The 23,374-nt window shown below is 44.0% G+C and overlaps 1 protein-coding gene across 1 annotated transcript; it reads left to right on the top strand.

Moving 5' to 3' along the window:
- Window positions 1-17,892: 17,892 nt before the first annotated feature.
- On the top strand, window positions 17,893-19,185 carry LOC127346611 (uncharacterized). Its single transcript, XM_051372895.1, has one exon. The coding sequence runs from the start codon at window positions 17,893-17,895 to the stop codon at window positions 19,183-19,185; it is 1,293 nt and encodes a 430-aa protein (XP_051228855.1).
- The last annotated feature ends 4,189 nt before the right edge of the window (window positions 19,186-23,374 follow it).

Here is a 23,374-nt window from a genome sequence, read left to right on the forward strand (position 1 = left end):
GCCAAAGGATGATCTGGTATAGTATTTCGGTGCTGGCCGCCACCACGCCAGTACAACACTGCCCCGCTTATGCCTTGCCCTGTCGTTGAATCTAGTAGCAGGCCAGATCAGTAAGCCAACGATCGCTACAGATCTACCAGATGGAAGCGCGCGAGGATGCTTCGATCCGATTTCACGGTGTATTGTACGATTTCACGATCGGATATTTTGTATCGACGTATGAAAGACAACCTTGTGGCTGGCCATGGCGAACCGCCGCGGCGTGGAATCATCCTCGAGCAGATCCGACGCGTTTGTGTTTGTGTAGTAGTCGAATTGAGGGATTGGCCATACGCTGAACTAAACGAAGTTTTGAGCCATCGGTGTGCGTGTTTATGATAGGAATGTTAGCTATTTGAGGACGATTGATTGAGTTTCAGCCAGACTTTGCAAGACTCCATACTTGGCCCGATTTGCTAGTTTCAGTAATACACGATACACGTTTGAACATCGGGTCCATTACAACTCACACCATACGGGGCAAAGGGTCTAACCAGACGGACCAAAGACGGACGAAAGCGTATAAGTGGATGGACAAAAGCGCCTTATGACGGACCAAACCAAGGAAACACTTCTCCCTTTATTATTAGGTATAGATATAGATGTTGATATATTCAATAAGGAAGAAGTTTGAAACATTTGAATGAATTCAAATAAGTTTCAGCATGAAGTGGAAATCATCGTAATAGAAAAGTCAAATATCTATGATTGGATCATGGTGGAAATATTTGAATTACGAGTTTTTAGCGAACATCTAAGAGAGTTATGAAATTGTTCTACAACTCACATTTATTGGAGTATCATAGTGATGATGAAGTATCCAAGAGATGTATCCAAACCTTGTTGGATCAATGATGAGATAAAATATTATGACGCCATTATATTTTTGTGGATTATGCTTTAGTGACTACCGCTTTTACACTGAATAGAGCATCATCATGATCCGTTGAAATGACACCATACAAGTTATGGTATGGGTATAAACCCTAATAGTCTTTTCTTTAAATTTTGGTCTAAGAGTTTACAACCAAAATCGGATGAATGTCTTTGTTGGTTATCCCAGAGATTTAGTTGGGAATTCTTCCCACGAGACAAAGACAAAAGTGTTTGTCAATGTTTCTTATTTCCGAGAAATTGTTTCTAGTGAAGTATTTGAGTGGGAGGACAATATAATTTGATAAGGTTTATGAACCTGAGCATAATGATCAGAGTAGCGCAGCATCGGAATTGGTTTCGGAAGCGACCACAACGATCATGGCTCCCATGACTACAAAGTGTTTTAGCCATGAAGGTCGAAGTACATATTGAACCTTGTAGGTATGGTTTACTTTGTGATCAAATAAATGATTTGTGGACAAAGGATTGATTTTTAACAATGATAAACCAACTATAAACAAAGAAGTTATGATGGGCCCTGACTCTGTTAAAATGGCTATATGCCATGAAATCCAAGATAGATAAAAACTTTTTGAAAGTAAATGGATCTATAAAATTGATGGACTTGGATGGAATATCCTTGAAGAAGCTTGACTTGTCGAAAAGTTGTTTACGACAAAGTTCAAAGAGTTGACTATGATAAGATTAGATCTTCCGTAGCAATGCTTATAGTCTATGTGGATTATTCTAGTAATCACTACATATTTCTTTTATGAGATATGCTAGTAGGATGGCAAAATACACTACTTAACAGAAGTGTGTATTAAAGGAGTATATAAGATACAACCAATTGTTTTGCTAGTCCGTAGAATACTAGATAGGTATACGAACTTCAATTGGATGAAATGAGTATCGCGGAGTTGGAATCTTCACCAGATGAAATAGTCAAAGAGTTTTTGATTTCATCAGAGACGATGAAGAGGCTTGCGTTTGCAAGAAATTAAGTGGGAGCGCTGAGACATATTTATAATACTTATGTAGATGACATATAGTTGGTTATAAATGATGTAATTATATACTTGATTAAAAGGTTTCATTGAGAAATTAACTTCAATGAAAGGATATAGACAGAAACAAATTTTGTGTCAAGATCTATGAAGATAGATTAAAACACATAATATGTTTAAGTCAAAAGTACATTGAATAGATATTGAAATAGTTCAATATAGAAATATTAAAGAAAATATTCTTGTCATGTTAAGTTTTAACAAGACTTGAGTGTATCTGACACTCAAAGAGTAAAAACACATGAGTGATTATAGATCACGAATAATATGTACACAATCAGATATCATGTGCTATAAAGTGTTATGAGCATTTACCAGAATGATTCATATGATGATCATTGGACGACAGCAAGAATATCCTTGAGTACTTTAGAAGAACTAAGGATATATATATACATATTTTTGTATGAAGAAATGACAAACAAATCGCTGTAAAGTGTTACACCAATATTGTTTTTGTCACATATAAAATATAATTTCAATCTCAAATTAGACTAAGTGTTGTTTAAAAGGTAGCACAATGAGCTAGAAGTTATCTATGCTAGATTTAGAAGAGTTCTAAATATTGTGATGGATTCTACAAAAGAAGGCAGAGTATGTCATTGTTTTGACAATGACAAAGGATGTTAAGTCAAGAGGTTCTTTGAGAACTTGGTGTAGTTCCGACAGAGTCAGAACTTTGAAGCTATATTGTGTGTGACAATATTAGTGACATATTTCAGACCGCGGAATTAAGGTTCCACCAGAAGACCAAACATATTTAAATGCCGACTCATTTGGAAATGAGTGATGCGTTGAGACGCAAATGAATTACAAAATCCATACGTTTCTGAGCGTGTCAGATCCGTTGACTAAAAACCTCTCCCGTGAGCAATACATGATAAAGCACCATAAGGCCAAGGTGTTATATCTTTACAAATGTAAACTAGATTATTGACTCTAGTGCAAGTGGGAGACTGAAGGAGATATGCCCTAGAGGCAATAATAAAGTGGTTATTATTTATATCTTTATGTTTATGATAAATGTTTATATATCATGCTATAATTGTATTAACCGAAACATTAGTACATGTGTGATATGTAGACAAACAAGAAGTCCCTAGTATGCCTCTTAAACTAGCTTGTTGATTAATGGATGATTAGTTTCATAATCATGAACATTGGATGTTATTAATAACAAGGTTATATCATTATATGAATGATGTAATGGACACACCCAATTAAGCGTAGCATAAGATCTCGTCATTAAGTTATTTGCTATAAGCTTTCGATACATAGTTACCTAGTCCTTATGACCATGAGATCATGTAAATCACTTATACCGGAAAGGTACTTTGATTACACCAAACACCACTGCGTAAATGGGTGGCTATAAAGGTGGGATTAAGTATCCGGAAAGTATGAGTTGAGGCATATGGATCAATAGTGGGATTTGTCCATCCCGATGACGGATAGATATACTGGGCCCTCTCGGTGGACTCTCGTCTAATGACTTGCAAGCATATGAATGAGTTGATGAGGGACCACATACCCCGGTCCGAGTAATGAGTACTTGTCAGGAGACGAGGTTGAACAAGGTATAGAGTGATACCGAAGATCAAACCTCGGACAAGTAAAATATCGCGTGACAAAGGGAATTGGTATCGTATGTGAATGGTTCATTCGATCATTGAAGTCATCGTTGAATATGTGGGAGCCATTATGGATCTCCAGATCCCGCTATTGGTTATTGGTCGGAGTGAGTACTCAACCATGTCCGCATAGTTCGCGAACCGTAGGGTGACACACTTAAGGTTTGATGTTGAAATGGTAGAACTTGAATATGGAATGGAGTTCGAATATTTGTTCTGAGTCCCGGATGAGATCCCGGACATCACGAGGAGTTCCGGAATGGTCCGGAGAATAAGATTCATATATAGGAAGTCATATTCCAAGTTTGGAAATGATCCGGTGCATTTATGGCAGGTTCTAGAAGGTTCTAGAAAAGTCCGGAAGAAATCACCATGGAAAGTAGAGTCCCGGAGGGACTCCACCTTGCATGGCCAGCCAACCCTAAAGGGGAGGAGTCCAAGGTGGACTCCCCTAGGGTGGCCGGCCAACCCACCTCAAGGAAAGGTGGGAGTCCCACCTTGGGTAGGACTCCCTCCTTGAGTAGGTTTCCCACATATGGGAGGTTTTAGTGTTGGGGTCTTATTCGAAGACTTGGACTAGAACTCTTGGGGCTTCCACCTATATAATGAGGAGGAGAGGGAGGGGGCAGCCACTCTTTGGCTCATCCTTGGCCGCACCCCTTAGAGGGCCGGCGCCCAACCCCCCTCTCCCCAAACCCTAGCTTCTTCTCCTCCTCCACTTCTCCCGCATATGCTTAGCGAAGCTCCGCCGGAGATCTCCACCGCCACCGCCACCACGCCGTCGTGCTGCCGGATTCAAGGAGGAGCTACTACTTCCGCTGCCCGCTGGAACGGGGAGAAGGACGTCGTCTTCATCAACACCGAACGTGTGACCGAGTACGGAGGTGCTGCCCGATTGTGGCACCGTGATCAAGATCTTCTACGCGCTTTTGCAAGCGGCAAGTGATCGTCTACCGCAGCAATAAGAGCCTACTCTTATAGGCTTTGGAATCTCTTCAAGGGTTAGTCTTGATCATCCCCTCGTTGCTCCCATCTTCTAGATTGCATCTTGGCTTGGATTGCGTGTTCGCGGTAGGAAATTTTTTGTTTTCTATGCAACGTTCTCCTTCAAGCGGAACTGTTGGCCCCACGGTGGGCGCCAACTGTCGTCGTGGTGAACAGACAGATGCCATGGGATGGCTTAAGTTGGGGCCGAATGTGCGCTAGAGGATTCGGGGGAGGGTTTTCGATTAGATAGGATGAACTTCCGGATGCTTTCCTCAAGAACTCAGCCAAAGGCAATGATACAAGAAGAAACACACAAGGAAGAACTCTGCTCTAGATCTTTCTCTATATTGATTTCCACAAGATGCAGGTTTTTGGATACAAAGCTCATCATCTGCCCGTGTAATGGGGCTGCCCCCTCTCCTTATATAGGGGAGAGGGTGGCTTACAGGGGAAAGAACCCTAATGGCATCTTTGACTAGACAAACTACTTTTACAAAGTTACTTTAATCATGAACGGCGGCGCCGGTATCTTTAATCAGGGAGGCTGACGTCCTCCGGCTGCTTTTGGCGTCATCCTCCTCTTTGGCATCAGGGCTTCGTTTAAAGCTACTTTGCTTAGCTCATCTTTGTCCTCTAGCTCTGAAGAGAATCTTTGACCAGTCTTGCCGACATGCTCTTCTTGCCGGTAGCCCGGTGTCTTCTTTACCTGGGTCCGGTATACCCCTCTTGGGGATACCGGCTTAGCTCTACTTAGCCAAACACTTAACTTTACCCTCCGGTATAAACATTAAACCGGTATCTTGATGGCTCAAACCATCCGGTTTGGCATACCTTTGGCATACCGGGGGTCATCCCCCCAACACAAGGAATATGATAGGAATGCACGTCTGGAACAAAAAATAAAGTGTTATTATGTTCGTCATTGGCATTCTATCTAGCCCTTAGAATTTATAATAAAGAACTTAATAATTGTTATTTTGCTCTGGTCAAATAAAAACAATGAGTTGTTCAAATTATGACATTACTCCATGTACGATGGATAAGTTATTATAAATCTTAATGGTGAAACACACATACATAACACTGGCGCTAAAATGCCATAAGGCAAATGATTTGAATTCCACTTATTTGTGGAACCGCCATTTAGGTTATTTTAGAGAAGAACGCATGAAGGAACTCCATGCAAATGGATTTTTAGAGTCATTTGATTTTTGAATCGTCTAGCGCTTGCAAATCTTTTCTAAAAGAGAATGACTAAAATACCGTTCATAGGCCAAGAGTTGAACGGGCAACTAACTTAGTGGAAACATACATGATGATGTATGTGGTTCACTGGGCATAGTTGTGTGCGGGAGATTCTTCTACTTCATGAAAACTTCCAACAATGAATTGAGTATACATATGTGGATATATTCGATAAGGAAGAAGTTTGAAACATTTGAATGGATTCAAATAAATTTCAGCATGGAGTGGAAATCATCGTAATAGAAAAGTCAAATATCTATGATTGGATCATAGTGGAAATATTTGAATTACTAGTTTTAGCGAACATCTAAGAGAGTTACGAAATTGTTCTACAACTCACGTTTCTTGGAGTATCATAGTGATGATGGAGTATCCGAGAGATGTATCCAAACCTTGTTGGGTCAATGATGAGATAAAATATTGATGCCATTATATTTTTGTGGATTATGCTTTAGAGACTACCGTTTTTACACTAAATAGAGCATCACCATGATCCGTTGAAATGACACCATACAAGTTATGGCATGGGTATAAACCCTAATAGTCCTTTCTTTAAATTTTGGTCTAAGAGTTTTCAACCAAAATCGGATGAATGTCTTTGTTGGTTATCCCAAAGAATTGATTGGGAATTCTTTCCACTATGAAGTAAAAGACAAAAGTGTTTGTCAATGTTACTTGCTTATTTCCAAGAAATTGTTTTCTAGCGAAGTATTTGAGTGGGAGGACAATAGAACTTGATAAGGTTTATGAACCTGAGCATAATGATCAGAGTAGCGCAGCATCGGAAATTGGTTCCGGAAGCGGCCACGACGATCATGGCTTCCATGACTACAAAGTGTTTTAGCCATGGAGATCGAAGTACTTATTGAACCTTGTAGGTATGGTTTACTTTGTGATCAAATAAATCATTTGTGGACAAAGGATTGATTTTGAACAATGATAAACCAACTACAAACAAAGAAGTTGTGATGGGCCCTGACTCCGTTAAAATGGCCATACGCCATGAAATCCATGATAGATGAATACTTTTTGAAAGTAAATGGATCTATAAAATTGATGGACTTGGATGGAATATCCTTGAAGAAGCTCGACTTGTCGAAAAGTTGTTTACGACAAAATTCAAAGAGTTGACTACGATAAGATTAGATCTTCCGTAGCAATGCTTATAGTCTATGTGGATTATGCTAGTAGGATGGAAAAAATACATTACTTATCAGAAGTATGTATTAAAGGTGTAAACAAGATACAACCAAGAGTTTTGCTGGTCCGTGGAATACTAGATAGGTATACAAACTTCAATTGGATGAAGTGAGTATCGCGGAGTTGGAATTTTCACCGGATGAAATTAAGTGGGAGCGCTGAGACATATTTATAATACTTTATGTAGATGACATATAGTTGGTTATAAATGATGTAATTATATACTTGATTAAAAGGTTTCATTGAGAAATTAACTTCAATGAAAGGATATGGACTGAAACAAATTTAGTGTCAGGATCTATGAAGATAGATTGAAACACATAGTAAGTTTAAGTCAAAGTACATAGAATAGATATTGAAGTAGTTCAATATAGAAATATTAAGAAAATGTTCTTGTCATGTGAAGGTTTGACAAGACTTGAGTGTATTTGACACTCAATGAGTAAAAACACATGAGTGATTATAGATCACGAATAATATGTACACAATCAGATGTCCTGTGCTCTAAAGTGTTATGAGCATATGCTAGGATGATTCATGTGATAATCATTGGACGACAGTAAGAATATCCTTGAGTACTTTAGAAGAACCAAGGATATATATATAGTTTTGTATGGAGAAATGACAAATAAATCGCTGTAAGGTGTTGCACCGATATTGGTTTTGTCACACATAAAAATAAAAATTTCAATCTCAAATTAGGCTAAGTGTTGTTTACAAGGTAGCACAATGAGCTAGAAGTTGTCTATGCTAGATTTAGATGAGTTCTAATTTTTGTGACGGATTCTACAAACGAAGGCAGAGTATGTCATTGTTTTGACAATGACTGAAGATGTTAAGTCAAGAAGTTCTTTGAGAATTTGGTGTAGTTCCGATAGTGTCAGAACTTTGTTGCTATATTGTGTGCGACAATATTAGTGACATATTTCAGACCGCGGAATTAAGGTTCCACCAGAAGACCAAACATATTTAATGCCAACTCATTTGAAAATAAATGATGCGTTGAGACGCAAATGAATTACAAAATACATACGTTTCTGAGCGTGTCAGATCCGTTGACTAAAACCTCTCCCGTGAGCAAAACATGATAAAACACCGGAAGGCCAAGGTGTTATATCTTTACAAATGTAAACTAGATTATTGACTCTAGTGCAAGTGGAAGACTGTTGGAGATATGCCCAAGAGGCAATAATAAATAGTTATTATATATCTTTGTGTTTATAATAATGTTTACATACCATGCTATAATTGTATTAACCGAAACATTGATACATGTGTGTTATATAAACAACAAGGAGTCCCTAGTAAGCCTCTTGTATAACTAGCTTGTTGATTAATAGATGATCATAGTTTCATGATCATGAACATTGGATGTTATTAATAACAAGGTTATGTCATTATATGAATGATGTAATGGACACACCCAATTAAGCGTAGCATATGATCACGTCATTAAGTTCTATTTGCTATAAGCTTTCGATACATAGTTACCTAGTCCTTTCGACCATGAGATCATGTAAATCACTTATGCCGAAAGGGTACTTTGATTACATCAAACGCCACTGCGTAAATGGGTGTTTATAAAGGTGGGATTAGGTATTCGGAAAGTGTGAGTTGAAGCATATGAATCAACAGTGGGATTTGTCCATCCCGATGACGGATAGATATACTCTGGGCCCTCTCGATGGAATGTCGTCTAATTAGCTTGCAAGCATATGAATGGTTCATAAGAGACCACATACCACGGTACGAGTAAAGAGTACTTGTCAGGAGACGAGGTTGAACAAGGTATAGAGATACCGATGATCAAACCTCGGACAAGTAAAATATCGCGTGACAAAAGGAATCGGTATCGTATGTGAATGGTTCAATCGATCACTAAGTCATCGTTGAATATGTGGGAGCCATTATGGATCTCCGGATCCCGCTATTGGTTATTGGTCAGAGAGAAGTCTCAACCATGTCTGCATAGTTCGCGAACCGTAGGGTGACACACTTAAGGTTTGATGTCGTTTAAGTAGATATGGAATATGGAATGGAGTTCGAAGTTTTATTCGGAGTCTCAGATGGGATCCAGGACATCACGAGGAGGTCCGGAATGGTCCGGAGAATAAGATTCATATATAGGAAGTCATATTCCAAGTTTGGAAATGATCCGGTGCATTTATGGCAGGTTTTAGAAAGTTCTAGAAAAGTCCGGAAGAAATCACCATGGAAAGTGGAGTCCCGGAGGGACTCCACCTTGCATGGCCGGCCAAACCCTAAGGGGAGGAGTCCCAGATGGGCTCCACCATAGGTGGCCGGCCAACCCCCCCAAGAAAGGGGTGGGAGTCCCACCTTGAGTGGGATTCCCCCCTTGAGTAGGTTTCCCACCTATGGGAGGTTTGGTTGTTGGGGTCTTATTCGAAGACTTGGACTACAACTCTTGGGGATTTCCACCTATATAATGAGGAGGAGAGGGAGGGGGCAGCCCACTCTTGGCCGCACCACCTAGGGCCCCCATGGCCGGCGCCCTACCCCTCTCTTTCCCCAAACCCTAGTGCCCCTCCTCCACATATTACTCCCGCAGCGCATAGGCGAAGCCCTGCCGGAGTTCTCCATCGACACCGCCAACACGCCGTCGTGCTGCCGGGATTCCGAGGAGGATCTACTACTTCCGCTGCCTGCTGGAACGGGGAAAAGGACGTCATCATCAACATCGAACGTGTGACCGAGTACGGAGGTGCTGCCCGATTGTGGCACCGTCAAGATCTTCTACGCGCTTTTGCAAGCGGCAAGTGATCGACTACAGCAACAACGAGATCTAATCTCGTAGGCTTTGGAAATCTTCGAGGGTTAGTCTCATGATCTTCTCGTTGCTCCCATCTTCTAGATTGCATCTTGGCTTGGTTTTCGTTCTCGCGGTAGGAATTTTTTTTTCTATGCTTCGAATCCCATCATTCAACGCCTTGTTTCCTCGCAACCCTCCACCAGAAACTCTTCCTGATCTGATGGACAAATTTCGGATGCTCCCCGGATCCACGGGTTCGTGAAGGCTCAGCTACCAGCCGGAGCAAGGTTTGCCATGATTATGTTGCAGGTCTGCTACCCGAAATTAGACATGACTAAGATTGTCGCAAAATGCCAAGCCAAACTAATTAGGAGGAGGAGAAATATTGACAAGATCAACGAAGCTGTAACTCCAGTAGCCGAAGAAATGATGGATGAGTTGCTTCGTTTAGACTCTGAATTCTTCGTGAGAGGTAGCTATGCTGAAGATAGCCTTGGGGGTCCAAATAACGAGAGGATCAATATAGATGATATATTAGGTGCTAGTTGAAGGATTTCTTTGTTGTTTTTCCCTGTCAATGAACACCTGTATATTGTAAATGATATGTACATTGTCAAATATCTCGAACTATCTTTCTTTCAATAAGCCCCCGAGCTTTTTGTTGACCACTATTTTGTATCTTTATTGATTTGCGAGGTGTTTTGCACCAAGGCGAAATATCTTTGCAAGTTGTATTTTTCGGCAATGTATATATATATTATAACTGCTGGGCGCAAGCCCCCCAGAGTGTTGATAAAGAAGATTTATGTCACCAATATCTTTACTATATTGCAGCATCGCGAGCCCGCCTCATTAAAAACCTTTCAGCCCCACTCGGTGCCCTGAAAGGAAAAGAGTGCGTCTGAAAACTCGCTGGCGTTTCAGTACATTATATTTTTACAAAGGAGGACTATATTTCGACTCTAAGCGTAGAAACGCCTGAGTTGTGCTACGTTCCAAGGATTCGGTTCGGCGACCCATGTCTTCTTGTCCTTTATCCTGTACGCTCCTCCTTCGATTACTTCTGTGACGATGTATGGGCCAACCCATGGCGATTCTAGTTTCTCATGGCTAGTTTGTGTGAGCCGAAGAACCAAATCTCCTACTTGGAAAGATCTTGGTCGCAAACGTCGAATGTGGTAATTTTTCATATCTTGCTGGTACTTGGTGACCCTTGATAGTGCCTCGTCTCGAGCTTCGTCCAGTGCGTCGACATCGTCTTCTAATGCCTTTCTCGAAGTTTCTTCGTTGAATTCCACCACTCTCGGGGAGTTGTGTTCTATCTCTATCGGCAATACTGCCTCAGCTCCATGGACCATGAAAAATGGAGTTTCCTGTGTCGTTGTATTTGGTGTTGTTCGAATACTCCATAACATGCTGGGTAACTCCTCTGGCCACGTGTGTCGTGCTTTTTCCAATGGTGTTAATAGACGCTTGTTGATGCCGTTGCAGATGACGCCGTTTCCGTTCTCGACCTGTCCGTTGGTTTGCGGATGCGCAACTGAGGCAAACTGTAGTTTGATGCCTACTTCTTCGCAATATGCTTTGAACTCTTTGGATGTGAAGTTGCTGCCATTGTCTGTGACAACGCTGTGAGGGACTCCAAATCGAAAGACAATGCTCTTGACGAACTTGACTGCGGATGCTCCATCTGGTGAATTTATCGGCTTCGCTTCTATCCACTTTGTGAACTTATCGACAGCTACGAGCATATACTCGTATCCTCCTGGCCAAGCCTTGTGCAATTTGCCCACCATATCAAGACCCCATTGAGCAAAAGGACATGACAGCGGTATTGGCCTCTACTCTGCTGCCGGAGAATGAGGTTTTGCGGCAAACCTTTGACACGCGTCGCAGGTGCGAACTATGTCTTTTGCATCCTCGATTGCTGTTAACCAATAGAACCTTGCTCTGAAAACCTTGGCTGCTATAGCTCGACTGCTTGCGTGGTGTTCGCACACTCCTTCGTGTACATCCTTCAGGATTAGCCTTCCTTCCTCGGGTGTGACACATCATTGTAATACTCCCGAGATACTTCATTTATACAGCTCTCCTTTGACCACAGTAAAGGCTTTAGATCGCCTGATAACTCGCCTTGCTTCAACTGGATCGTCGGGTATTTCTTTTCTCGAAATATATGATATGTACGACTGCATCCACGGAATCTGTATCATCGTTATTTCCTTAGGCTCCTCCTCTTCTCCCGATGATGCTTCTTTAGCCCCCGAGGATTTCTCTTCCTTTTCCTTCCTCTGCTGTTTTTGCGCCTCGGTTGATCTTTCAGCTATCTCTTCCCAGAACACACCAGGTGGTATTGCGAGACATTGTGACCCAATGTTTGCAAGAACATCGGCTTCATCATTGCTTAGCCTGCTGATGTGATTTACCTCGCACCCGTCAAACAACTTCTCGAGCTCGTTATACACTTCTTTGTATGCTATCATACTATCATTGACTGCGTCGCATTGATTCATGACTTGCTGAGCTACCAGTTGTGAGTCGCCGAAGATTTTTAATCGAGTTGCGCCACAAGCCTTCGCCATCTTCATCCCATGTATAAGTGCTCCGTATTCTGCCTCATTGTTAGACGCATTTGGAAACGTCATCCGTAAGACATACTTCAACTTCTCGCCTTGAGGTGATACTAGTATCACGCCTGCTCCAGCTCCCTCTAATCTCTTGGACCCATCGAAGTTCATAGTCCAGGTTCTCGATAAATCCGGAGGTCCCGTATTTTGTAGCTCCATCCATTCTGCGATGAAATCTGGTAAGATCTGCGACTTTATTGCTTTTCTTTTTTCATATGTGATGTCCCGAGGGGAAAGCTCTATTCCCCAAAGGGAGACACGACCCGTAGCTTCTGGATTGTTTAGTATATTGGATAAAGGCGCCTCATTGACCACTATTATCGGATGCGCCGAAAAATAGTGTCGCAGTTTTCTTGCGGGTGTAAACACGCCATATGCTAACTTCTGGTACTGCGGGTACCGCTGTTTTGAAGGTGATAAAACTTCGCTGACAAAGTATACCGGCCGCTGCACTCCATGGAGTTTGCCTTCTTCTTCTCTTTCGACCACGAGGACTGTGCTGACCACCTGAGGCGTGGCTGCAATGTATAGCAGGAGAGGTTCCTTTTCCTTGGGCACCACCAAGATTGGTGATGTCGAGATTGTGCGCTTAAGATCTTCGAAAGCTCTATCTGCCTCCTCATTCCACTGGAATTTCTCGCCTTGTTTGATCAAAGCGTAAAACGGCAGTGCTTTTTCTCCTAGCCTAGCAACGAATTTGCTCAGAGCTGCGACTCGCCCCGTCAGCTGTTGTATTTCCTTTATCTTTGTTGGCTTCCTCATTGTTACGATAGCTTGGATCTTTTCGGGATTGGCCTCGATTCCTCGTGCTGAGACTAGGAACCCGAGGAGTTCCCCTGCAGGAACGCCAAACGAGCACTTTGTCGGGTTCAGTTTGAGGCAGAACCTGTCGAGGTTGTCGAAAGTTTCCTTCAGATCCTTGATCAAGGTGGACCCTTTCTTTGTTATTATGATGACATCGTCGATATATACTTGGATGTTCTTGCCAATCTGCGTGGCTAGACACTTCTGCATCATCCGCTGGTATGTTGCTCCCGCGTTTTTCAGCCCAAAGGGCATTGTTCTATAACAGAACACGCCATATGGTGTCATAAAAGCTGTTTTGACTTCATCCTCTTCTTTTAACCTGATCTGGTTATAACCAGAGTATGCGTCCAGGAAGGAAAGACATTCGCAACCTGCCGTGGAGTCGATAATTTGATCGATCCTCGGGAGAGGAAAGTGATCCTTTGGACAATGTTTATTGAGACACGTGAAGTCGACGCACATGTGAAGGACTTTTGTGTTTTTCTTCGGAACCAACACTGGGTTAGCTACCCATGTGGCCTCTGTATGTAACTCCTTGATAAAACCAGCTTCCCTGAGTCGATCGATTTCTGACAGCATAGCCTTGCGGTTTGGTTCCGAAAAACGCCGCAAAGGTTGTTTAATTGGCCTTGCTACTGGATCCAAGTTGAGGTGGTGCTCGGCAAGTTCCCTGGGTACTCCTGGCATGTCAGCTGGACACCATGCGAAGATTTCCCAGCGCTCACGGAGGAACTTGACGAGCGCGCTTTCCTATGCGAGGTCCATGTTTGTTGCAATGGATGTCGTTTTCTTGGGATCTGTCGGGTGGATCTGTACCTCCTTGGAATCCTTAGTAGTGTCAAAGGTTGGCTCCTTGAGCGGCCTCCCTGTGTCTGGCAATACATCGTAGTATGTTGTTAACCTTGACGCCATATACTCTGCTTGCATCCCGAAAGTTTCTGACAATCGATGAAAATCCTTGTCGCACTTGTCAGCCATCGCAAAACTTCCTTTTACTGTGATTGGTTTCTTAGGCCCAGGCAACCTCCATAGTAAGTATGTGTAATGTGGTACTGCCATAAACCTTGCATAAGCTGGTCGTCCCAACAAAGCATGATACTGCGACGGGAAATCCACAACCTCAAACTCCAACCTCTCTATTCTGTAGTTTTCTCGGGTTCCAAACTGAACGTCGAGGTTGATCTTCCCCAGCGGATAACTTGGCTTGTCTGGCGTGATACCATGGAAACGTGTGTCAGTTGGTTTTAGGTTCGCCAGGGATATATTCATCTTCCTTAGTGTATCTGCATACATAAGGTTTAGACTGCTGCCTCCATCTATGAATACTCGAGAAACGTCGAATCCTGTGATCACCGCTGGTAAAATAAGTGTTGATTGCCCTGGTCGAGGAACTTGCTGCGGGTGATCCGCTATTGTGAAGACGATGTCCTGTCCCGACCAATTCAGGTACTCAATTGTTGGTGGAGGCATCTTCTCTGCCATGAACACTTGACGCGAGATTACTTTCTGAGCCCTGTTAGATGGCCTAGCTTTCTGAATCATCGAGACCGCACCATTGGTGTTAATATATGGAGGTGGATTTGGAGCTGCCGCTATTTGCAGTTGATGTCGATTTGCCTCTGTAATTGCAGGAGGGGTGGAAGGTGAATCTCACTCCTTGGCCCCTGGGGGTTTCTATTCATTGCTTGCGTATTGGCTTGCCCTGCAAATCTTAGCATTGCTTGAAAATTTCGACAGTTCTTCTGCAGATATCCTGACTGCCTCTTTCCATTATTATCGAGGTAAAAATACATCTGACACGGTCCGTTCATCATATCCTCGGGAGATATATATATGGTCTCTGGAACCTTGGTCCACTATTTTGTCTGTTGTTACGGGAATCGGTTCTATTGTCGCCTCGCTGCTCGCTACTCCTTTGATAATCATCTCGATTGTTTCCTCGAAATCCAGCCGATATTTGGCCAGGGGCATCATAGCTCGAGAACTGTCGAGGGAATCGTCGTCTATTTTGAAAATTTCGACTGCGGTCCTCCTCTGGCGACCTATGTCGTTTGTTGTGAACAACATCTTCTCCATCCGCCCACCGATTCGCTATTTCCATGAGTGCTGATATTGTTTTTGGGTTGGTTCTACCCAAATCCTCGACAAAGTCTCTTCTCCTAATACCAGCGACAAATGCATCTATTGCCCTCTCATCATATATATTCTCTGCCGAGTTTTTGATGATGTTCCACCTCTGGATGTATGTCCTCATTGATTCATCGTGTTTCTGCCTGCACGCCCTTAACTGCTCCAGTGACGCAAGTTTCTTGCACGTGGATCGGAAGTTCTTCACAAAGATATCCTCGAAACTTTCCCAGCTGTCGACAGACCCAGGGGATAGCTTCTTTATCCACGATCGTGCAGCACCGCTCAAGTGTACTTGAATACTCTGCATGGCTGTTGCCCTAGTTCCACCCATCAGCTTCACCGTCTCGAGATAATCAACTAGCCAGTCCTCAGGATCTTGCAGGCCGTCGAATTTTTTGTAATTATCGGGTAGTTTAAATCCTGACGGAACTCGAGTTTTGCGGACTCGTCTCGTAAAGCACGGGAGTCCACACATATCCTCATCATCTTCTGGTGAACACCGACGTTCTCTTCTTTCCTGTCGCGCTTTGTCCACCCTTGCTTGGGTTGCTGCGTCTCTTGCCCCACTCGATCTTGCGGGATCTTGCACCGCTGCGGTGGGTCTTGGACTATTTTGCCTTGCCGAACCTTCGGGAGGTGTACTTGCAAATGTTGTTCCCATGGCTCCAACTCCTGCCATGTCCATGTTATACAGTGCTTCTCTTGGATCTCCGGGAGGTGGTCTGGACGCCAGGATGAAGGCTTGCGTCGCCATATATCCAGCCTCTGGTGTTTTGGGAATGATGTTTCCCCTTGTATCTATCGACATAAAGGACATGTCGAGGTTTTGAACTAGGTTCTCCCTCTCGGCCTCAGGTATATTTTGCAGTCGAGATCTTGCCCTGTTTCGAGCTTCTCTATGGCTGCTTCCCGAAGTGTCTGATTGTCGGCTCAACTCTGCTCTTCGCTTACTTGACGCAGAAGCCGCGGCTTGTCTCTTATCCAACTCGATTTTCTGTTTTTCGAGTTGCCGCCTGGCACGGGCGAGTCTATATTGATATGCTTGTAACTCTTCAGCTGTCGCGGTTACAGTCATTGGCTCTGTACCGTCAATGGCTCTGGCGACTCTATCCCATACTGCTTGCGGAAATTGCACCATATCTCGCGTTCCAGGCCCGACGTACTTGCTTCCTAGACCTCGCGTAAGATCAGCGGGGTCTACGTACGGATTTCCCAAGTTGTCGAAGTTCTCAGATGTTTCCTCCTGAGGTCGGCTTGAATCTCCGATTGCGTAGATCTGATGGTACTTTATTTTTTTGTATTTTGTCAAGATTGGTGACACCGTCATATAGACCGGTGAAGACCTCTCCAACAGCAGTGGATTTGTCGATGAAGCCGAAACTATCGACGCTATCAGAGTCACTGCTTATATTGGAGTCCGCAGACGACTCGAAGGACATGTCGCTGAAGATCTTGGCGAGTTTTTCACTTGCCAAAGTGTTGATGAAGCGTGGCGGTGAAATCTCTTGATCGTCTATCTCGATTGATGACGATGAGTCCGAAGAATTGTAATCTACCGCCGATAATCCTGACGGAAACTCGAGGCGATACGATCCTTCTTTCTCGACGCGGAAGTAGAACTTTCCGAACGTCATCCCCATGGGCTCCTCCAGATACGCATATGCATCCAAACGGGAGGGCGGGTGAGGAACAAAAGTGACTAGATCAGTTTCGATACGTTTACCTCTATCCATCGCGTTGCTTGCTGTCGAAGAAGTCGACGATCTTGAACGTGCCATCGAGATCAGCTCCTTGTCGCCTCTAATCCCCACGGTCGGCGCCAATTGACAAGGGATTAACTAGTCAATGCCTACGGATTGTAGACTATGGTTTAGTTGGAGGTAGAGGGCAAGTAGATCTCGAAGGTTTCAGCCGAGAAGTACTCGACGATTAAGAAACTAGGGTTGTGTTGACAATGGATTCGATCATCTCTTCGTCCCTCGACTCCCCCTTATATAGGAGGCGGAGCCGAGGGCTTCGTGTTACACAAGATTGCATATTCCGGAAGACTCTCTGAGTTCGACCCGTAAAACTACACATCTCTATATTTTCTAATACAACTCTATCTTTCCTGAATACTAATTGGGCTTCCGAGCTTCATATTCTTCGCCTCGTGGGCCTTCAGTAAATCCCGGATACCATCTTCGGCAGGTCCATTGGAGATGCCTATGTCAGCCACGTTGTGTGATTGATACGGTCGAGTCCACAAGTTATTGGACTGCAGGGTGTTACAGGTAAAAATTTTGTTAAGGTTATAAATTTTGGCAGGGCCGGTGACCCTGACGTAATCGAGTAGGACATATAGGTGATTTTCAACCGACCTATGCATGAATTAATAATGCAACAAGGAAATTCAATCGGCCGACCCGTGCTGCCGTGCATGAGTTAATCAGGCAACAAGCAAATCAACCGTGACGTGTCCCAAACAATACTGTGCGTTGTAGATTCATAGATTGTTAGCAATACCAACGCAGATGGCCGCCGCCGGCGACGATCCGGAGACCAATCGCGCGTGTACGGTCGACGCAGCGACCACGGCCGTGCGGCGATGCTGGTCCTCCAGGTTCCCCGACGATCTCCTCGCCGACATCTGCCGCATGCTCGACTCCCCGCGCTGCCGCGCGCGTTTCGTCGCCGTTTGCCGGTCGTGGCGAGCCGCCGCGCGCGCGGCGCCCCCCGTTGCGCTGCCATGGCTGCTCCTCTCGCCCTGGAAGGGCGACTCGACGAGGCGCGTGTATTGCCCCGAGGACGGATCCGTCGTGCGCGTCCGGCTCACTTTCAAGATGGAGGTCGTCGGCTGCCACGACGGTGGCTGGGTCGCCACGTTCATGCCGGCATCGCTCAAGATCGTAAACGCCTTATCCGGCGCCAAGGTGAAGCTCGGCCGGAAGCAGGAGAGGCTAGTCTGCGGGGATCATGTCCACGACTCGATCCTGAAAATCTACGCGTTCTCGAAGATGCTGAAAATTGTATTCTCCGAACCACCCACCTCCCCTGGCTGCATCCTCGCCGCCATCGTCGACCACGACAGTATCGGGCACTGCGTCGGGATCTGCAGGATTGGCTGTCCAAACAGCGGGTGGACGATGCACAGATGTCACGGTAGGACGTTCATGGACATCACCTTCTGCAACGGCGACCTCTATGGCCTCGCCGAGAACGCAAGTGAAGTCGTCAAGTTTGAGATTGGCGCGAACGAGGATGGCGCGCCGGTGGTCATGGCCGAGCGCCACCTAAGCATCGGTGTGAGCTCCTCCGAGGAGAATCAGCTGAGTTACATCTTTGATCTACACGGCAAGCTCGCGATTGCAACGAGGGCACAATGGTCACGGAACCTCCAACTTTTCTTCAAGGTGTTCGAGTTCGTTGACATACATGATGCCATTGACAACGAACCAGCAGCGTGCTACAAGCACAAGTGGGCGGAGGTGGCCGACTTGGGCGACCATGCCTTATTCTTGGGACGGACGTTCTCTACAGCAGTGCACGTGCCGTCAAACAGGCGAAGCAGCGTGGAGAGAAACACCATCTACTTCTCCTATCATCGTCGCAGCTACTATAGCTACTACGGACTTGTCAAGCCCCGACATGCCCTATTGTTGGCCACCTCGAAGGAAAACAGCGGCCCCACATATTACATGGAAGATGACAGGAACAAGCACACCAAGGGCGATGAAATGAAGAGGATCAGGTCGGTAGGATACTCCCACATCACAATGGACAATAATCACGATGGCGGCGCATGGGTTCTCCCTCCAGATATCTAGCCAATATAGTTGTTCGTAAAGTATATATCATATACTTCCTCTCGTCCATAATGCTAGTCGCTTAATACGACATACTAGCATATGCTCTCTGCTGCTGAAAATATTAGTCGTTTTATTGTAACTTTGTTATTGGTACCACCTGATATTGTTCCGAGAGATCTTACAAATTAGCATCATCGAATTCAATGGCATCTTCGCAGAAAGAATAAGTGTTTTGCAATAATAACAAAGCCTATCAATCTCATGAGCAGCTCTATTAGCCTTTCTTAATTAGGTAGTGTTTGCATTCCACTTTTACAATGCTCGCAACTAGCGTCACACATTCAGCAAAAACCGTTGTGGCTTCAGTCCACCATCTCTCGCTTTCAGAACATGCATCATCAATCGCCTCCAAGGAATCTAATTCGGCTTGTATTTGATGGAACCCCAGCAGATCCTCCGGAGATAGACCATGCTGCATGACCAATGTCTCAACCATTCTTGCATATGCATTTTCCAGCCAGGATTGCAGCTCCTGATCGCACATCCACATGAAATGATGTGCCCACATTGAGCTTGCCATAACCCGCGTTGGACCTTGGCCGAGACAACACCAAAGAATTTTGGTACTCAAGCATTGGCTTTGGCATGATTTGAAACAAGCGTTAAAGACAAGAAATCATAGCTTTTCACCGTCACGCTCGTTTTGTGACTTTTCTTTGGTTCCACCAAAGATACCAGCTAGCTATTGCTATTAAAATTTACGAGAACGATAATACTAATGGATAGGGCTATATGGTAGCCACCCCTGATGTGGTTGATTCCGACCGCTATGCGACAAGATGTCGCCTGGCATAGACCGTAAGCCTACCGATCGGAGGGGGGAAGGAGAGGACTGACACCAGCAGATCCGACGCTGCCACACCTCGCACTTCCATCGCCCAACCACCACCGTCTGAATCATCGGATGTCGCCACTCGCCACCACCATGGTCCGCGGCGCTCCCCGCCACCTTGCCACCCCATCCTGCCCAGATAGCCATATCCACTAGTGTAATGTCGCCTCGGCCCTCCCTCTAAGCCAACCAAATATTCTAGGTTCTTTATTTGTGCCATCGAGCTCCACCGCTAAGACTAGGGTTCGCTAGAGTCGTCGCTGGCACCAGCTCGTTGAGAGAAAAGGAACCTAGCGAGCTCTCGGGTGGAAGGAAGAGTAGCCACAAAGTTTTTTATAAGAACTAACGTCAAAGAAACTTCAAAACTCCAATTTGAATGTAATGCATAGAAAACACAATAATAATATTCCAACAATAGAAACTTGAGAACAAAAAAATTAGAATACCCATTTGTTTGTCGAGATATTAGCTTTTTTTTTTATAGAAATGTCGAGATATTAGTTGTCCAACGGACCGGCTAGACCTGGCATGCGCTTAAACAGGGGAGCTCCTATTACCCGCTTTAAGCAGGAGCGAGTCTCCCTCCCGCTTGAAGCACTAGCTTATGGGCCTCTCAGCAGCGGCCCAATAAAAGGTACTCCCTCTTTTTTCGTTACTTTTTCTCTCTTTTATTTTCTGGTTTTTTCATTTGTAAAGCATTTTAAATCTGAAGTTTTAGAAAACTGAAAGTTTTTCAAAATTATTTCTAAAAAAGTAAACATTTTTAAAACTGAACATTTTTTTTGAAAGAATAAATTTAAAAGTGAACATTTTTTAAACTGAACCTTTTCAAAATGTAACAAATTTTAATTTTTAAAAAAATTGAATCTAAGCAAATTTTAAAATTGAGAGAAGTTCAAACGTTAAAATCTGATCAAATTTAAATAAAAAACGAAATCTGAACAAATTTCGAAAATGTTTAAAATTGAAAAGGTTTGAATAAACTGAACAGAAAACCGTTTGATTTTTAACATGAGAACAGAAAACAGTTGGAAAACCTGAAATCAGAAGGAAGGAGAAAAAAAACCGGAAAAACAGAACATGAAGGGGACGAAGCAGTCTCTCGTTAGATGGTAACTGGTTCCCCTAAGCGGCGTCCCAGATAACCTCCGCAATGAGCGGAAAATAGGGTTTTCCCTTAAACAGGCTGGGCCCAGCAGGACACATGTGTCGGTTGGCCCGCGTGCTTTCCAGCCTTTTATGGCATTTTTGGGCCAACTATTTAAAAAAAATAGTATTCTGCACCGTGCCGACACGTGGGCCTCAGTTTGGCTATGAGGGGCCGATCACGTTTGCTTATGGGCCTGCTCGTGAAGAGCTACCTATAATCTCAGACCCCTCGCTCCTTGTCCTCTCTGTCGCGCGCTCCGCCGCCGCAGCCTCGCGCCACCGCTAGCCGCCCCAGTCCAGACTCCAGAACCCGTCGACCCCGGCCGTACGCGACGCACAGGTCGCCGCCGCGCGTACCCTAGTACAGACTGGATCTCCACCGTCATCCAACCGCTGACCCGCCGGAGATCGTCCGAGCCCATCCGCCGTCCACCGCGTCCATGCCAAGGTCCACCGCCATCCAGTCCGTGCCTCAGCGCCGTCCACTCCTTAGTAAAGTCCGGCCTCCACCGGTTGGCATTTGCCTTTAAAAGAATACTACTGGTAGCTATTGATTAATAATGCTGGTTTCGGGTTCTGCTGCTCCACCCGTCAAACCCCAATGCCACACTGATGCTAGACAGTCGAGAGCAGTTTCTTATCTGTGAGTATGCGTATGCTGGATAGGATGCATTATTGTTAATCTGTGAGATGTAGACATGTAGTATATGCCAAGTGTCTGAAAAATCTCCGAGATATATTTGCTGTATAGATTTCGTTGTTGATGTTGGATAACTTGGATGGATATAATCTGAGGAATTGAATGCCGTACAAGCGAGAAATCATTCTGTTTTCTAATATTAGACAGTTGTCACATTTGACATAAATGTTGTTGCCCGCAATTCATTTACATGCATGCTAGACAGTGAGGAGCAATTTTAACATACCTGTTGTGGATGAATTGAATGATGATGTTCATTATACTGCTAATTTAATTTGTGTAATACATTCACATAGCAGATCCTGGGCAAGGACTAAACTACTCTGGATTTTAGGTCATAATTTTGACATTTGGTGTGAATTCATTTGTTTGCGCATGGCGCAGCTGAATCCTGTCTCTCCAACAGCTACTCCTCGAGGTAAGAAACCTTAGCCCTCGTCTCTTGCCCAATGCTTTGAATTTGTAGTCCCTCCGTCCCATGAAATATGTGTTGACTTCATCTAAATTTGGATGTATCTAGAGACTAAATATTGTCTAGATACATCAAAATTTAGACAAAGTTAAGATCTGTTTCATACTTTCATGGGACGGAGGGAGTATTTTACTTGCTCAGTTGCTCCTCCCTCCTGATGCTTTCGTGTCGTTTCAGGTCAGAAGAGGCGGCGTGAGAAGTCCGAGAGGACAGTGCTTCACGGCTGTCTGCCTGACTCTTATGGTACGGGTTTTTTTGATGTGTTAATGATTTTCGCTTTCTCTTTGGCAGATGGTGGTAATATAACAACATTAGAGTAGGCGTTAATGGGTAGAGTTTTGGTTCCCTCCTCACTTGTTTCAAACTAAAATTATGTGGAACTAAATGCTGGTGAGTTGGAACGTGATGCTTTTGGCGATGCCTTGCGTTCTAGAGGAAATGGCGACTCAATTTCAGGGTTCAGTAGTTCTAGTAAAAAAATCTTAGTTTTAGAACAGTTACTCATACTTGGTAGTCGGTACATCGGTCTTAATTTCACAACAGTTCAGAGTTTCTAATATGTTGTGAAACCCTGTGTTTAAATTTGCAAGGAAAGTCAACATAGACTCCCACAATGGAACAACAAGTGTGTATGTTCAGTTTTTTTCTTACAAGGTCTAAATTATCATTACACTTATTCTGTGCAGATAGTGGTGGTTGATTACGGAGGTGTGATATCTATGCAGGTTAACCTCCAACTCTAATAGTTTGTTGTAGTTATTTTCTGGTGTCTATCAGTACAAATTATTCTGTTATTTATAACTGTAGAATTGGTCTTATCTACATGTTCTTGAACAACTAAAGCATTTGCCACCAGAGGAAAAATGTAACCAAAATGTCGTTGATCAGGCCACGGTTATTTTTTCTTGGATATGCATTTATGCCATGCTCTATGGCCGTACTTCTATCTATGTCACCAACTCACTGTATAGCGAGTAGCAAAAAGACTTGAAAT

This window comes from Lolium perenne, chromosome 4 (assembly GCF_019359855.2).
Source record: "Lolium perenne isolate Kyuss_39 chromosome 4, Kyuss_2.0, whole genome shotgun sequence".
NCBI lineage: Eukaryota > Viridiplantae > Streptophyta > Magnoliopsida > Poales > Poaceae > Lolium > Lolium perenne.